The 18,787-nt window shown below is 33.6% G+C and overlaps 1 protein-coding gene across 13 annotated transcripts; it reads left to right on the top strand.

Moving 5' to 3' along the window:
• Positions 1-5,909: 5,909 nt before the first annotated feature.
• On the top strand, positions 5,910-18,128 carry LOC115718925 (protein ALWAYS EARLY 2). Of its 13 annotated transcripts, XM_030647744.2 has the most exons (21): positions 5,964-6,332; positions 6,518-6,588; positions 7,039-7,211; positions 7,312-7,410; positions 7,659-7,721; positions 7,810-7,887; positions 7,999-8,170; positions 8,825-9,075; positions 9,167-9,506; positions 10,832-10,909; positions 11,193-11,446; positions 11,574-11,630; positions 13,448-13,759; positions 13,857-14,035; positions 14,132-14,414; positions 14,984-15,190; positions 16,043-16,207; positions 16,482-16,625; positions 16,730-16,945; positions 17,261-17,545; positions 17,662-18,128. In XM_030647744.2, exons 3-21 carry the CDS (start codon positions 7,056-7,058, stop codon positions 17,824-17,826), a joined length of 3,504 nt encoding a protein of 1,167 aa, XP_030503604.2. In that variant the 5' UTR covers positions 5,964-6,332; positions 6,518-6,588; positions 7,039-7,055; the 3' UTR covers positions 17,827-18,128. The 13 variants fall into 13 exon arrangements, with proteins under 13 accessions (XP_030503611.2, XP_030503608.2, XP_060966818.1 ...); XM_030647748.2 differs by lacking the exon at positions 6,518-6,588 and having other exon boundaries at positions 5,955-6,332; positions 8,825-8,997; XM_061110834.1 differs by lacking the exon at positions 6,518-6,588 and having other exon boundaries at positions 5,963-6,332; positions 7,315-7,410.
• Positions 18,129-18,787: the final 659 nt, after the last annotated feature.

The following is an 18,787-nucleotide window of genomic DNA, read 5'->3' as shown; positions in this document are numbered from 1 at the left end:
ATGTATAGTACTCTTGAGATCGAACCTAACCATATCAGGATTAAGATCATTTGATCTAGGATCAACAAGTGATATTGAATTGAATAGATATTACAGTAAGTTTTAATATGTCTAATCAAAGTTCAATATCGGTCCCTTCCGATGTATACTCCTTACATCCGATACTGGTAAACTTTGCCAATGTCCTGGAAAGGACATAACACTTTTCCAAGGTGTAAGAATACCTATTGCTGATTATACCATGTCAGTCTAAATCCAGTGTTCTGACAAATCAGGGAATAAACTTTCGAACATATAATTAAGATTATATTCCACTGTGCCGACAACACTATAATTTTTAACAAATTCATATGTTCTGGACTTAAATAGAATTCATACATTATATGTATATAATCATGAAATAAATCATGTGAACCATGCAACATAAAATGTTATTTCTGATCTTTATTAATAAGTAAATCTGATTATATTGAAATGGATTTTATTTAGGGCACAAAACCCAACATAAACTTGGCTCAAAGGCGAGCCATCATTTTCTCCATCTTTTGAGAAAGTTTCTCTTGACTAGCTAACTTTTGTCTGGTCTCGAGCAACTCATTATGTGACAGTCAGTAGTCCCGTGATCCGTAAGGGGAAATACTGGGTAAGTTGTGCAATCCCACATCGCCTAGGGAAGGTCAAGTGGGATGATTCTGAGACTGTGTAGGTATGGGACTACACAGTTGAATATGGCTTAAATGGATTGATTGGTACTACCTATATCAATAAGGTGCATCTTGTTTTTCGGTAGCCCATCTCGAAAGAACTCCATAGTTAACCGTGCTTGGCCTGGAGTAATTTTAAGGATGGGTGACCTCCTGGGAAGTTTTCTCAGGATGCGTGTGAGTGAGGACAAAGCACGCTGAAAACAATCGTGTTTGTTCGTAGGGTCAGTCATGAATCCAAGAAGCAGACGGAGTGGCGTACTCGTGTATAAGAGCCATTAGTCCGTGGGTGTAAGGGTCTAATGGAGGCTTGAAGCGGGGATGTTACAAGCTGATAAAGGTCAGTCATCAATCCAAGAAGCAGACAGAGTGGCGTACTCGTGTATAAGAGCCATTAGTCCGTGGGTGTAAGGGCCTAATAGAAGCTTGAAGTGGGGACGTTACAAATGGTATCAGAGCCTTGACCCAGCCGGAAGTGTGGTCGACGAGGACGTCGGACCTCGTAAGGGAGGGGGGTGATTGTGACAGTCAGTAGTCCCGTGATCCGTAAGGGGAAATACCGGGTAAGCTGTGCAATCCCACATCGCCTGGGGAAGGTCAAGTGGGATGATTCTGAGACTGTGTGGGTATGGGACTACACAGTTGAAGAGGGCTTAAATGGATTGATTGGTACTACCTATATCAACAAGATGCATCTTGTTTTTCGGTAGCCCATCACGAAAGAACTCCACAGTTAAGCGTGCTTGACCTGGAGCAATTTTAGGATGGGTGACCTCCTGGGAAGTTTTCCCAGGAAGCGTGTGAGTGAGGACAAAGCACGCTAGAAACACTTGTGTTGGTTTGTAGGGTCAGTCATCAGTCCATGAAGCAGCCAGAGTGACTTACTCGTGTATAAGAGCCATTAGTTCGTGGATGTAAGGGCCCAATGGAGGCTTGAAGCGGGGACGTTACACATTAGACACTCAAACTACTTTGGGGGTATTGCTCATAATGGGGTACATCTTTATAGTACCCTTATTTGACGTAATCTTCATTGTCTTCCTCCTTTTCGTTCATCTCAGCATCTCTATCACCACTGACGTGGTTATGCTAGCTGTTTGGGTCGTCCTCTCAGTCCTTCACGTTGGACGTATCCCCGCCTCTCACATCACTCAACTATGGGTGCTTTGGCGAGAGGGGATTTACTTCCTCCATGACCATCTCGAGGCCACCTTGAAGAGTCTTCTTAGGAACCGTCTTTCGTGTTAAAACCATGACAACAACAGTAATTTATGTCTTTCAGCTCTCAATGAAATCACTAAAATGTTTACCGAGATTTTTGGAAACTAAATATTTGAGAACTAAAGAAATAATAAGGTGCAAAAATAAAGAGATGAAGATTTTTTACGTGGTTTGGGTATTAGTTAACCTTAGTCTGTGAGTTAGTCTATTAGCCTCTTAGAGTATTTTTGATGTGTTTACGGTATTTTTGCAGGAAACCCTAACTCTTTACCCTAAGTTTCTCTTGAAAAAGAAGAAGACCAAGAGTAATATTGACAAAGTTTTAGCTATGTAGGTTGTGATGCCCCATACGTACGAGAATTGATGGATACTTATAGGCTAAATGGCAAGTATAGACAGACACATGACCCACCTAAGGTTTTCGCTCAAATCCCACTATTGGAGTAAATTAGAGCTAACTGTTGAGTCCTGTGAGAAAATATTATTCCCCTGTGTGCTACAGCTAGATAATGAAGACTATTTTGTACCATATGGACACGTGTCATCTAAAGGTTCAACCTTTGAAAGTAGAAGCCACGTATCACCCAAAGCTTTCTTCTTTACAAGCAGGGGTTCGTAATACCCGCCTAACAAAAAGGTGGTGGATGTGTGCGCACTATCATGCTTGGATGTGGGGACAAGATTTGATCTTTGTCAGAAAAAACATAACCGTTATTTGGTGATCTGGCGTCTATAAAAGGTAAACATCCGCAACACTAGTCGACATCCGCATTAGCCCTTCAAGTACTCATCCGGGTATTGGTTGAGTAGGCTTCCATGTTTAGACCTCTTTGATTTCGACACTTCAATAATGGTGTTCGTCTGTTTTTTTTTTTTAGGGAAATTATAGTAAATGGCCCCATATCATAGGATTATGTTAGTATATGTCCTCATTTTAAAAAAAATATAGCAAATGGCCCTAAATCATAAGACTATGTTAGTAAATGTCATCTTTTCAACATTATTAATTTTTTTTTATTTTTTTAGAATTAGAAGCAAATTATGTAAACATTATAGTATATCTATATTAGTTTTGTTAAAATCTTTTTTTATTTTAAAGTTATGTCAATTTTTATAATTTTTTATGAGTTGTTTTGGGTTGTTGGTATATAGATTTTGTTGTACGGTATATTTCTATTTTGTTGTATGGTATATTATTATTCTTAGATGATATTTATTTTTTATTATGATATGTATAATAGTGGTATATAATTTTATTAGCATAATAAAAATATTTTAATGTATGTATATAATTTTATTGCCATGCTACATATATTTAATTATTATTTTTTATATTTTTTGATTGTATGATTATTTATTTTAAATAATATTTTATTAGTTTTTATTTTATTATATACAATGGTCATGGTATATATATTTTAATTGTGGTATATAATTTGGTTAGCATAGTATACATACATATATATATATATGTATTAGTCATCTATATTTTTTTTATTATTATTTTTTGTATATATGTTTTGGTGTATAGTATATGTATTTTTTGTTATACGGTATATAATTTTTTTTTAAATAATATTTAAGTTTTATTTTCTATTGTAGTTTTGTTGACATGATATATAATTTTATTAGCATCCTATATATTTTTATTTTTATTTGTTGTTATTATTATATATATTTTTATTGTAAGGTATATATTTTATGTTATATGGTATATAAGTTTTATTGTATAGTATATCATTTTATTTTAGATAATGCATGTTTAGTTTTTATTTTAGTATACATAAAGGTGATATATAATTTTGTTAATATAATATATATATTTTTTTAATAATATTATATTATTTTGTTTAATTTTTTATTGTAGGTATATACGTTTTATTGTATGGTATATGATTTTTGTTGTCTATAATATATTATTTATATTTAATATGATATTTAGTTTCTATTTTATTGTATATAAATTGTTGCCCCTGAATTCGCCCAAAATACGTGGACCAGTCGAATAGGGACACGTGGATCAGATAACTTGTAAATATTTGATAAGTCTTTGTACGCCACAAGGAAGCACCCTGGGCATAGGTCCCGGAGGAGGCACCCGGAGTACAAGGTACTCCCGGAAGCTCGCATAGCATGAAGCCTCTCCGGGATGTGTCAGGCCTCTCCTGAGCAATCAAGTCGCATTTAATGCCGCATGGGAGGAAGCGTGTTGGGACTGTAACACGCAATAAAGTCTGACGGCACAACCCCCAAACAGCAGCGCCACAGTAATGATCATTTAAGTCTAGCGACGGCTACTCTGCGAAGAGTCACATCAATCACAAGGCAAAAAGGACATTCCTCATAAAAACCCTACAGCACCTAGGGATTTGACCATGCATCACCCATGGTATATTCATTGGGAATACCCAACTTTATGGATACTTACAGATACGTTTGTAAGAACAATCCTAGGGATTACCCCACCAAAACACTATAAATACCCCCTCAAAACTCATTTAATGGGGTCGAGAATCTTGGGTTGCATATAAGCAAGAAGAGCAAATACTCACCAAGAACATTCTCTGTATTTATGAGGATAGCATTCCCTCAAGTGTGGAATCTGTATTAAATACATCCATTAATAACAAAGACTCGTGGACTAAGGCTCATTAACGCCCCAACCACGTAAAAATCCTCATCTCGCTTTCTTACAGCTCAATACTATAATTATATTTTAATAGTTGCCGAAAATCTCGGTCAACATAAATTTTTTGGTATGTATTCATATTTTAATGGTGATATATATAATTTTGTTAGCATGATATATATATTTTTGAGTATTAACTTAGTATTGTTATAATTTCTTTGTGGTATATAATTTTATTACTACGGTATATTAATTTTCTGTACTATGATATATTTAATACTGCTGTATATATTTAAATGATCTAATATATTTATTTATTTTTGTTACAATATAATAATATGCAATACTAAAAAAAATTATGTAACTTAATTTTGTTATTATATATATGATAAATCTATTTTTATAATTTTTATTAGCTAATTTATTAAATTTGACAATTTTCTTAATTTTTTTAAAAAGTGAACATTTACTAACTTAGTTACCAAATTTAGGACCATTTTGCATCTCAACCCTTTTTTTTTAACTCTGGTTGTTGCTTTATTGAAATTTCCTAATTTTGAGTGATGATTTTGTTACTTATAGAAAATAAGTTTTAGTTTAAGGAATCTGATTGTGTATTCTTGTTGACCACACACTAAATTTTGGGTATGAGTTGATATTGCTAGCCATTGTTTTTAATTTTGAATCTCGGGTACTCAAACTTAATGATACAAGTGTTCAAAAAAAAAAAAAACTTAATGATACAATAATTTTAGCTGATGTAGCACGCTAGTTTTTCTAATAATTTTAGTAAGAATTTTATTGTAAATTAGTTGATAATTCTGTATATTAGTAAATATTTCCCTTACATATAGATTTTTTTTTTTTTTATACATTTTTACTGATATTATTTGTATTGGATTTTTTTTTGTATGTTATTATTCAATTATTCAAGTAGATATTATATATGGAGAGTTTCCATTCATGCATATAAGTCTTCATCTTATTTTGTTGTCTGAATATTTAACTTTGATTTTTGTTTTAATGAATAGGATGTTCAATATTGTTAAGAGTTTATTATATAAAAACTAATAAAATCAATGTACCAAAAATTATCAAGATTTTTTTTTTTTCAATAATGATTATAAACATTATAAGAGAGTTCTAAACAAAAAAATATAAGATAATTTTTTTTTTAATAGAAACATACCCGACATTGTAATTTTGTCCTTTTTTTTTTCTTTGTTTTGTTTTGTTTTTTTTTTTAAATTCAAATTTAATCAAGTGCGGTGAGTCGTATGGAACTAAAGAAAGACCTACGAATACAGGCCGTAGGTTTAAATAAGGAGTAGCGGGGAACGTTGAATAAGTGGATTAAGACAAAAATAAACGTAGTCTTCGCTCCTTGACCTCACCATCCAAACACACCCCTGAAAATACAAAATTACAAACCCATAAAAAGATCTTACAAATGGTTTAGCTCAGCCCCTCTTTCCCCAACTTAACCATTCAACTTTCGCGGCAATAAGCTATTTTCTACTTTCTCTCTTCTTTCATCCTCTCTCTCTCTCTAAAACACTCTCTCTCTCTCTCTCTCTCTCTCTCTCTCTCTCTCTCTCTCTCTCTCTCTCTCTCTCTCTCTCTCCTCTGCTCAAAGTTGCTTCAACAAGAATCGCTCTCTCAACATTATCATTTTTGTTTTTTTTTGTTTTTCTCCTCTGTAATTTGTTCAAATTTAGATTCTGATAAACCCTATCACTGCTAATGCCCTTCGATCTATGACTTTAGGGTTTGGAAAGGTACAGACATTTGAATTTTGTGATAGTGCTTTTAAATTTTATTTCTGTCTTCTTTATTCATTTATTTATATATATATTTATTTTTTTTAAATATTTTTTTAGTTGCATTGAATTTCTTAAAGTTTTGTTTTTTAAATTTTCTGGTTTGGCTTTGGTTTTTTCTTTGATGTTGCTTGTTTCGATAGTCAAATTGCTGATGAAGATTTTTGGTGATTTTCTTGCATAAGTTTTTCAGCATTTTTTTCGGCATTTCGAGGTATTTATATATAAATATATATATATTTACAAAAAAGTATATTAAAATGAAATTTTATTTTCATTTCAAATTTGAAAATTCGTTTGTTAGTTTTTTTTAGTCGTAATTGAGTGAATACGAAATTACTGCTTTCCTTCAACTTCTTTTTGAATTAATGGAAAATGTGAAACTGAAAAAAAAAAAAAGAAAAAAAGAGAAGGTTTTTCTCAGACGATTCACTGAGGTTTATGTCCTGACCTGTTATGCCAAATTCATCTTGCGTTTAACTTTTATTTCTTGTGGAATTGAGTTTTTTAATTTTTTTTCTTGGGTAAGAATTAGGGGATTTTATATGGTATATATTTTGTCTATTATTTTTTCTCTTCAAGTGAAATTTAGGTAATATAGAGTGTGAGTATTTTGTTTTGAGTTTCGTAAACTTGTTGATGATCATAATGGAACAATTTTCAGATTTGGTGTAGCGCTTAATGGCTCCAACCAAGAAATCTCGGGTGAACAAGCGGTATGGAAGTGCAATTTCCTATTCTCCGGAGAAAGAGGTAGGAAATTCGGCTAAGAACAAGCAACGCGGTTCAATTTCCTTTTCTCCTGATGGCGGGAACTCCAACAAAAGCCTTCAAAGAGTAATTATTATTTTTTTTTTTTATTTTTCTATTATTTGATTTGTGGAAATTATGGAAGTGTTATTTTGGTCGATTTCTTGCTTGCAATCTTTGTGTACAGAAGAAAAAACTATCAGATAAGTTGGGGTCTCAGTGGAGCAAGGGAGAGCTTGAGCGTTTTTATGATGCTTATCGGAAGTATGGAAAAGACTGGAGGAAGGTGTGCCATATCTTATTTTTTGAAACAGTTCCCTCATTTGGAATTATTTTCTTTTTTATTTTGATAAATTAGAGGAGATAAACTAGAGCTTGTTCTCTCTGATGCTTGGCAAAGATATATCGAGGCATTTCGACTGTCTTTCTTCTTACGCACATTAGAGGGTGTTCTCCACCTGTTTTGAACTATTAGATTCTACGCACTCTGTTTTCCTTTTTTGAATTTAGATTATTGATTTCTGTGGATTCTAGGTTGCTGCTGCAGTGCGCAACAGAACTGTCGAAATGGTTGAGGCTCTTTACAGTATGAATCGGGTACATGTTTTCTAATAGTGCCATGATTTCATTATTATCTTTGTTAAGTAATTTATTAATTCTGATTTGTGCGGTTTTGGTTTTTAAGGCATACTTGTCGCTGCCAGAAGGAACAGCTTCTGTTGTTGGCCTTATAGCAATGATGACAGATCACTATAATGTTCTGGTAAAGCTAGATTAAGTTGCATCTGATTTTTCGGGGTAATGCTATCGTCATTTTTCTTTGCTGAGAATTCACATTTGACTTTGGCTTCTCTTTTCATACTCAAATTGATAGGAAGGGAGCGATAGTGACCAAGAGAGCAATGATGGTTCAGGAATTTCTCGAAAACTTCCAAACCGCAAGCGTGGCAGAGATAATTTTAACACCTCAAAGGATCTTTTCCAATCTCACTCAGTTGCTTCTACTGATGGATGCTTATCATTACTCAAAAGGAAACGCAGTGATGGTAAAATTACATGCTGTTTTATATAATTTATGAAGATCATTTTGTTTGCATTTATCTATATTAAGTTTTTTTCTTCTAATCTGTTGTGATTCGTTTGTAAATTAATGACACTGAGGTTAAAGTGTGTAGCGATGTTGATGGTGTACGGAATTATGCAGGGATAAGACTATAAAAAAAAGTAACAGTTGTATGTTGGATCTTAATATTTGCCTTGTGTGTTATAACTATTTGTGAAGTGAGGGAATTGGGTAAAAATGGAATATTTTTATCAATTAAAGACAGGACAAAATAATAACAAATGAATATGTGTACTGAAACAACTAGGTGTTGTCTCAGATTCATATCAAAAGTCTTTCTCTATGCTATTATTTTTTGTAAAATAACACAAATCATGTAGAAATGGAACAATCTTTGAAGACTTTGAAGAAGTTTTTGATAAGTTGTTAGATAGAGTTAAAATTTGGGTGGATTTTTAATTAGATTCAAAATTGTTATGGAGAGATTTGTAAAATATGTAAGAGACTTAATTTCTGTACAATATTTGACAGAAGATAGTTTAATCTCATGACAATTCTGCATCATTAAAGTTCATTAGTTTTTGATATCTACTCTAAAGTGAAACATGAGTTTAAATGTGCTTTAACATTATATCAGGTAGCCAGCCTCGTGTAGTTGGAAAGCGGACACCACGCTTTCCAGTTTCATACTCACATAAGAGAGATTATAGAGAAAATCAAATGTCACCCAATAGGAAGGGCAAAAAGGCTGAGAATGATAATGATGATGCACATGTAGCAGCATTGGCATTGACTGAGGCTTCTCAAAGAGTAGGTTCCCCTCAAGTTTCTACACCATACAAGCATATCAGCTCTTCTCCTGCTCAAAGCTGGGAAAGATTAGCACTAGTATGTAGTGAAGTTCTTATGTTATGGCAGTGCATCTATTTCTTTGTATGTGAAAATAACTGTTTTTTTTTTTCTTTCTATTTTAACATAGAGCTCACAAAGACTCCGTGATACTTCTGTGGATGACGATTGGTTTGAAGGTAGTGTTGGAAGCAGGGGAGCTGAAAATGGAGATTATGGGAAGGATACTAGCTCCTTGATGGCTATGGAAGGCGTTGGTACAGTTGAGGTTCATCAAAAGGGGAAGAAGTTTTATGGAAAAAAAGAGAAAGTTGAGGATGATGATGGTGGGGAAGCATGTAGTGGCACAGAAGAAGGGAAAAGTATCAGCGGTTTGAAGGGAATAATTGGTGTTGAATTTTCAAATGCGAAAGTTGAGCGAGTTTCTCCGCAAAGTCAACGGAAGAAAAGCAAAAAGTTATTTTTTGGAGGTATTTTTTTCACATTTTCAAAAGTTTATATCTGGTTCTTTGTTGTACTTTTCTAAAACAAAATATAAGAATACACACATATTTTTTCTAATTGTAAGCACACATTTATCCTTGAGTGAACAGAACAAAATATACAACTGCGTACCTTTTAAATCAACATGGTATTTTACTCTCAAATACACCCACTATTCTATAATTATAAATGAATGAATCATAAAATGAGAGCTGCATTTTGATGTTGAATATGACAACAAATTAGGTTATTAGAATGATGAGTGAATATTAGTTAAAAGATTATGAATGGAATTAAATTGATATGTGTATTAAAAGAAAAAAAGAAATTATATATGGAAATAAAATTCTTGTAAAATATCCGTTAGTAATCTTATAATATATAAATATATTTATATATAATGATATTGGAAGAGATAGGATTTGAACTTGAGGCTTCCTCTTTGTGAAGAAAAGTGTGAAACCACTAGGCTATGCCTATGACCACCTTATAATATTTTTCAAATATAGTGAACGTTGCAATATAAAATTGTGTATCATAATGCTGTACAATTTAGAAAATCTTGTTTTCATGCAATGAGAACAAAAATAAATTGGGAAAACAAAAAAATAAATTGAGTTTTAATTAATTCGTCCAACTTTTTTTTTTATTAACCAAAACACTATTTTTGTCAATTTGCATATTGGCAAAAACCTTTACCCTAACCAAATTGGAAAAAATGAATCCTCACCAAATTCCATAGGTGTGTAATGTTTTGGTTTAAATTTTGTCTGCACATATTATTACTCTATCCTATTATTTTGATCCCTGCATTTTAGTTAAATCACACATTTGATCCTTGATTTTGAAAATGTTTATGATAACTATTTGTTTTACATAATTTAGTCATTTTTTTAATTAAATTCCTTTTACTTTGTTTTAGTTCATTAAATATAAGTTTAAATTATTTATTATTTAATTTTATTCATGAAACAAAAACTAAAATTAAAAAAGATGAAAATTTGAACAAGTGTCGAATGAAGTTTAATTTTGTATTTTTAAAAATAAATCAATTAAACATGTATTAATTTAAATAAAACAAGATTAAAAACAATTTCCTATCAACAAAAATTTTCTTAAACAAAAATTCAAGTATGGTATCTAGCTACATCATATTCCATATTAGCTAAACTCAGATGAAAATAATTCTATATGTAAATACCATATCCAATTTAGTGTACCTAGCAGTTACTGATTTGCATACTGTTCAATTTTTTGCTTCTTACTTTCAAAGCTAGCTTTCTTCTAATAATTCATGATTTTCATACCCCAGATGAAAGCTCTGCCATTGATGCTCTTCAAACATTGGCTAATTTGTCGCTCATGATGCCTCCATGTACCGTGGAATCTGGTAAGCACCTTTCAGTTGTATGAATTGTTATGCTCTAACTTATCTGGAATGTTATGTTTTCATTTTAGTTTCCGATTGATTTAATATTTATTTACATCTAATAAATTTAAAAGGTTTTAAAGTTGGATCTACATCTAAAATTATAACTTGTTCTCAGGGATCATTGTTGTTTTGGTGCAGCTATTTTGATATCTGTCTTATTTTTGCTATGTGTATTGAAATGATTTGGTCCTTGTTTTCTTATGGTAGTTTATTATCTTATGTCATATTCTTGTGTATCTAGAATCGTCTGTCCAATTGAAGGAAGAAAGAACAACACTAGATGCAGAAGAAAAAAGCAGTGTACCTGAAGCGACAAGCCAAGTTAGAAACAAAAATAAACTCTCAGGTGCTAAACAAAAGGCACCCCCTACAATTTCCAAAAAGTCCACACTTGGAAGGGATGCAAATGGTGATATTATTAATGATTCAACAACGGGACAACTTCTTTCTGAGAACAAATTATTGAAAAGGAGGCGGAAGTCCTCGATACCAAAGGTGAATTCAAAATCATTCTTATCTCATTAAAAGAACTAATAGATAGCTTCTCTCTCTGCCTCATGAATTGATGTCGTCAGCACATTGTTTGGTTTAATGCTAATGTTATTTTTTATTCACATTCTAGATGTCAAAAGTAGAAGCTCGTTTAGATGCTATTTTAAAGGGAACTTTTAAGACCGAGGTATGTAGCTTATATAAGTATTTATATGTATAAACATTAGATTTATATTTCTTTATTTGAGTCAATTTTACGGACAACTTATGCTGTCTTGTGATAAGTATTGAGCTATCAAACGACAACAATCCAAAGTACAATTCTAAGGAAGCACGGACCAAAGTTGGTCTTATGTCTTGATAATGGTTGAAATACATCCAAAGATAAGTACTCTTTGAGGGGGGGCTGAAAACTCAGTATGTCATATGAAGCACCACAATACAAAATGTAATACCCTTACACACACCCAACTATTAACAATGTTTCCTACATCACTCTCCTAGGAAAACTTACCAAGCATCCTTTAACTTACTATTCCACTCAGAGGCTGCTACAACAACTATTCTCTTTTCAACCTCTTCCCAGCATGGATTAATTTGGTTAGAGGCTTGGTTCAAGGTCGGATCAATATTGATCATCCAAACTTTCACCTTGCCCTCAAAGTGGAATTGAGAAAATTGTTTATTGATGGTCTCAAATGAGTAGGGTCTGCAAATGCATCCCCAATTCTATGAACATCTAACATTGATTATGGTTCCACCTCCCACTTAAATTCAACGGTGAGATGGGTTGGAAGTGGAGTGTCCTAGTCAACTCTTAGAGTAGGTCGAAGCAGGTAGACAAGGAAAACAAGGTGGATAACTGCCTCTTTAGGTGGCTTTGCTGATAGGTTACAACTGCGACACGTGCCAACACTTAATGAGTATCGAAGAAGCAAGGAGCAAGCATTTCATTTCAACATTGAAGGAACATTGGTGATAAGGTTGAAGCCCCAAATAAACTTGATCTCCTTTTTGGCATACTGCACATCATCTAAATGAGACCTAAAAGGCCTTTTCAAAACAAGTGAAGAAAAATTGCTTATTTCAGACAATGGAATTGGGAAAACCATGAAGTCACATGCCATCGTGCACAAAAAGATTAGGCATGTAGTAGGCTCTTCATAGATTTGAAGGATGGTAATCAAACCACAACATTCATCTAAAGCTCTACCTTACAATCCTCCATTGGTTGTTTCCAATTTTCCCCAACTTAGACCTTCTCTGAATTTTTTTTTGCTTGCACAATAAAGAGCCTTCTTTGGTATGACTAATCCCCTCGAATTAGACAAGGAAGAATCTATGTAGATCTTTTTATCAATTATTGTGATGGTCTTTAGGTGAGGAGCAATTATTTGTTTGGTGTCGACATTGGCCTGGTGGAGGTTGAAGAGAACAAAGAGCCAATGTCCGAAATAATGTTTGAATGAAAGCACAGTAACATTGGGTCCTTCATTTAACTTCCAGAAGAGATTATGGACCTCAGCCCGTTAGATTGTGGTCATCATGTGGTCCAAGCCAATCGGATTAAATAATTTCACCTCTGATCGAATATCATCTTTCAGCTTATTGATGAAAGTCGCTTCCATCAGCCTCTGTATATTGCTTAAAGCCAAGACCAAGGTCTCATATCATTGGCGGTAGTCTTTCACTTTCATGGTGGTCATACTTAAAATAACATTCAAAACTTACCCTTGAATTGATAAATGGCTAAAATACCAAAGGATAGACAAATTCTTCGAGGAGCTTGGACCTCCCAGAAAATACTCAGTACCACCTCAACTCAGAAAATAATTTTCCTACAACCACCCTCATATGCTTACATGTGCACTCAAACATATGCTAGGCATATCCAAATAGGAATCTAAATTTTTATGGATTTCATTGAGTTTTACTGACAGCAATGGATTCCTTAAATAATTTGTTTGACTAATTATTATCATCTTTGTGATCTACTTGTTTTAGGTTATTTGTGAAGAGGAGAGTAAACCAGTGATTAAAGGTAAACGGAGTAGCCAATCTTCTACTCCTTCAAAACAGTGGAAATCAGTAGGATCATCTGAAGGTTCTTTGAGTGGTGAATTTAAAAGAACTGGAAGTGGCACTGATTTAGCTGTATCTACTACTCAAGTTCCTGCTGCCAGCCAAGTTAACTTACCAACTAAGCAAAGAAGTAAGCGCAAAATGTATCTACCCCAAACATTGCCCACCAAAGACATAAAGTCTACGCAGAATATTGTTAAACGGAAGGTTAACAAAAATTTCACTTTGCCAGAGGTAAATTTTAACCTTTTGTTTATTTGGTTGTTTTGCTTTGAATTATAAAACTATCTGAAGTTAACGATCAACTGATGTTTTCTTGTTTTATTTGTAGGAGAAACTTTCTTGTTTCCTATCATCAACTATGGTACGGAGATGGTGCACATTTGAGTGGTTTTATAGTGCGATAGATTACCCTTGGTTTGCCAAGAGGGAATTTGAGGAGTACTTAAACCATGTTGGATTGGGGCACATCCCAAGGCTAACTCGGGTTGAATGGGGTGTCATTAGAAGGTACACTTCCAAACAAAGCTTTATGCATGTATGATCAATTAGCTAAAAAAGTTCTATGAAAAATAAAACATGGAATGTGATTGCTTTTTAATGCAGTTCCCTTGGAAAACCTCGGAGGTTTTCTGAACTCTTTCTTCGTGAAGAAAGGAAGAAACTTAAACAATATCGAGAATCTGTTAGAGAGCATTATACTGAACTCCGCAATGGAGTTAGGGAAGGTCTCCCTACAGATTTAGCGAGACCTCTTACAGTTGGACAACGGGTGATTGCTATACATCCAAAAACTAGAGAAGTTCACGATGGAAGTGTGCTTACAGTTGATCATGACAAGTGCAGGATTCAGTTTGACCATCCTGACATAGGTGTTGAATTTGTCATGGTACTTGGCTCTTTTTAACTTTTCTCTTCATATTTTGTTCATGAAGTTCGTTTAATTCTGGGGATGGCTTTTGGATTTTAATTTGCCAACATTGGGTACAAGCAATAGAGAAATTCTGGATATAATTTTATGATCTTTTTGTGATGGTGAAAGTTATAATTCCATTCCGAGCAGGTCTGAAAGTGTTTTCTAACCTGTCGTTTTCTGAAGTAACATTGAGTTTAGGTACTTGAACATTTAATTTGATTTTCCAATTTCAGAAGATAATGAGTATGTAGGCTAATTCTTAGAAAATACATAGGTTTTATGCGAATCATTTACCTATATATACTGAGAAGAGATTCGATTTATTGATTCATAGAGTATCATGCATAAACAACATACGATGCCTAGGAGTAGTTGTAAATATATATAGCTTGTTTAGTAGATTGTGATAAGAGTGTCAAGTTGTTCATATTTTAGTTGAAGTTACTATTTTATTCACTTTTCTTTTATTAAGCGAAGAATTTAGGGAGAGTGACAATTTAATAGAAGCACTTTTGGGAGGGTAACTAAAGTCTTATTTGTAGGATGTTGACTGCATGCCTTCAAACCCAATGGAGAATATGCCAGAATCTCTTAGGAGACAGAACAGTACGATTGACAATTTTTCTCTTACATCTAAAGAGCCACTACCGAATGGGAATCTGAACTTTGGAGGGCCTTTGATGTTTGCTTCAAGTGGGCACATGGAGAAAGGACCTACATCTATCAATACCTTGGGAAAGCATGGAAAGGTCAGAATACTAATCAAAGAAATTTGATTTCATGAATCTTTAACTTTATGTTATCAATCCATTGCATGTGTTTATTCTTTTCTCTTTATGTGTTGACTTAGTTTTGTTATGTAGCTTTTTATCTTCAGGATTAACATTAGTTCGTGACATTTAGAAGTTGACAGTTCTTTTTATTTTATTTTTACAGATAGTGAAACATTTAGCACTTCTTTTTAATTATTTAAAGAATTTAACTGGGCATCACGAGTTAGATCCTATCTCTGTATGTTTAATTTATGCATGTTTAGCTGTCAGTATACATTGCCGTATGGTTTGCTTCCGTGATGTCTGGGGCCCAATTCCTAATGGGCTCTGAAGATTGTAAGGATCTTTGATTCAGGGGAATTTATTCACTTGCTAGTTTAAGAACAAGGCTATAACATAGAATTCAAAAACTTGTACTACGTTTATTGCAGCCAGCCGTACTTCAGTGTGTGAAGTTTGTTGATGTCATGCTTATCCTCTGTAGTGCTTGCTGTAGTAAACACAACCAACAATGAATTTTTATCACTTGCTGTAGCATTTCTTCCTTGTAGTGGTGATAGCCCTAGTATTTTCTCATCTGGGAAGTTTCAAACTGAAATTTTAGACGGATTATGAGCAGGGATGAACGGATGCAAAGAATTAGTCACTTTAGGATGCTAAAAATTTAAGCTCAAGGACTTGAAAGTGCATAAGAAGGAGCAATTTAGGAGTTTTATCTACAAGAAACCCTTAAACGAATTTAGATTAAAAAAAGAAAAAGAAAACCCTTAAACTAATTGCTGCACGGTAAATCGATTAATTTAATTTATTTAAATGTAATATGTGCAGGGGGATATAACCCATGCTGTTTCTCATATGAAAGCAGCAGCTATTGACATTGTTAGTAGTACCCAACCAATAGCTTACAGTCAATCTCTTATCGTGGAAAACAACCAAGCTAGGGAAGCAGATATACGAGCACTTTCTGAGTTGACTCGTGCTCTTGACAAAAAGGTTATAAACTTTTCGCTAATTTAAGTATAGGTTTTTTGTCATTCAGAATGGAGGTTGGAGACCAAGTTCTTATAATTCTCTTCTTCTGGGATATTTTGTTTCCTCACCTTGGTTCGATTTGGTTTTTCATATTATTAGTCTGTATATGGTCACGCATGGCATTTTGATTTGCCATGTAAGCATATTGTGTGTACTGTGTCTTGCTTAAGATTGTTGATGGTCTTAATTGGCTTCTTCTCCCCCCCTTCCCTCTCTCTCTCTCTCTTGAGTTTAGGAAGCATTGTTGATGGAGCTTAGAAAAACAAATAGTGAAATACTGGAAAACCAGAATAATGGAGACTACTCTTTAAAAGATTGTGAAATGTTTAAGAAGCATTACGCCACAGTACTTGTACAGCTAAATGAAGCCAGTAGCCAGGCACGTGGCTTTCCGTGACTATATATATATTATATTTGTCTATATTCAGTTACTATCTCTGCTTTTACTTCTAGCAGCATCTAATTCTTTGTTCTGACATGCAGGTTTCTTCAGCTTTGCATGATTTGAGGCAACGTAATACTCATCCGGGAAATGTCTTGTTCCCTGGTCCGAAGATCCCTATCAATTCCACTACCCACAGTAACGTTCCCAGTTCATTTGATAACTTTTCCATTTCTCAAGACTCGGCATCTAATCTCATTGAAATTGTTAAAGGATCGACAATAAAAGCACAATCTATGGTTGATGCTGCTATTCAGGTTTGGAAGCCCTCTGCTTTTTAGTGTGTCAGCATCGTTTTTGATTAATGCAAATGATAATTGTAATTAATCTGTATGTGGCATAAACATTGTTTTATAAATTGTATATTTATTTTTAGTATATGCTTGGTCTTCAACTTTGCTGTCCAGAAGTCATCAAAAGGTTATGTTCTGCTGGGTTTGATTCTCTCTGGTAGTTTAGACTTGGTTATAGTTTTATGGATAGTCACCAATTGCTGCTTCAACTGTTTAGTTTCTTCTTTTCAATACTTTGTAAATATTTTAGGAGGTGAATCTGATGATGTAAAATTCCAGGCATTTTCATTGTGTAAGGAAGGGGAAGATGCGTATCTAAAGATTAGAGAAGCTCTAGACTCCATGGATAACAAGTTGATGACGTCTGAGTCCAGAGCATTAACAAATAAACCTCATGAGCAGGTCAATGGAACATCAGTCCATCGCTATTCGCTGATAAAATCAGAGCCTGTCATCACGGGTGATTCATCTGCTTCTAATTTGCGTACAGATTCTGACAAAAGTGAGGCAAAAGTACCTTCAGGCATCATCACTTCATGTGTTGCTAGTTTGCTCATGATACAGGTACACATAAGCTTTAGTGTTAAAGATTCAAATTATTTACCGGCTTTGTGTTCAGTGTGATTCAAAGAACTTCCCTTGGGATTTTAATGGCTTACTTGTGTGTTTATGTGTTGCAGACATGTACAGAACGACAATATCCTCCATCTGAAGTGGCTCAAATATTAGATACAGCCGTCACAAGATTGTATCCTTTGTCTTCTCAAAATATACAAATATACAGAGAAATACAATCGTACATGGGTAGAATCAAGACTCAAATATTAGCCCTTGTACCAACTTGAGTTTGAACAGTCGTAAGCTGTACAATGTAGACGAGAAAGAAGAAGGGAGAAAAAAAAGGCCTTTTACTAAATCAAACAGGAGTGACCCATCACATGTTGTCCTATTAGTACTTGAATTAGCTTCTTGTAAATATGGTAATGGAGGAGCTTTCAACAGCTATCTGTTTGTAGCTATTTCACCCCTCATTTCTTATGTTGTATAATACTATAATTTAATTATTTTTACTTTCAGAAACAGATGATGACGGAAGATAAAGCTGGTGCCATATAGTAATTATATTATAATATAAGCTGTTGTTGTATTTCCATTTTCTTTTTAAATTTTGAAATGGACTTTGCAGCTGCCAATCTATTTTTTCCCTTTTTTTTTTACAACTTTGCTATTAGACATTGCGAGAAGATTTTTTTTGAACTTTCCATATGTTTTGTTTTGTCATCACTAAGTTTTTAATAAAACAAAAATATATTAATAAAAACTCGGTTGAAATAAATCAAACGGGACTGGAATGGATTTTTCTTTGTTTTTGCAGTAGCTAGTAAATTAGAAAAGGAAAACGTTTAGTGGTTGAATACAAAAAAATTAGTAGATGTATGGCGATTATTTATTGGTCTATCTTAGAAGCTGTTTGAAAAAAACTTAATAATTGATTCATATACTGATATTTATGTTAAGCGACTTAAGTTTACTATAAACCTGATGTTAGATGAAGAATGAAGATTATGTTAGAATTATTATTGTTGACTAATATAATAATGAGCTTAATACCATAAACACAGTCATTAACTATGTGTCCAATATTTATTCACTATCATAATTGGATGGTTGATAATTAATAAATGTATTAGAGGCACATGAGAGCACTCTAAAATTATAATTGACCCATTAAATTATAGTCTACCACTAATTATACTCATTAGCCCAATAAGCCTAATACACCCTTAGGTGTTGGATATAAAAGGG

Source organism: Cannabis sativa, chromosome 2 (assembly GCF_029168945.1).
Source record: "Cannabis sativa cultivar Pink pepper isolate KNU-18-1 chromosome 2, ASM2916894v1, whole genome shotgun sequence".
Taxonomy (NCBI): domain Eukaryota; kingdom Viridiplantae; phylum Streptophyta; class Magnoliopsida; order Rosales; family Cannabaceae; genus Cannabis; species Cannabis sativa.
Note: the sequence above shows the minus strand (reverse complement) of the source record. Positions and strands in the feature narration are given on the sequence as shown.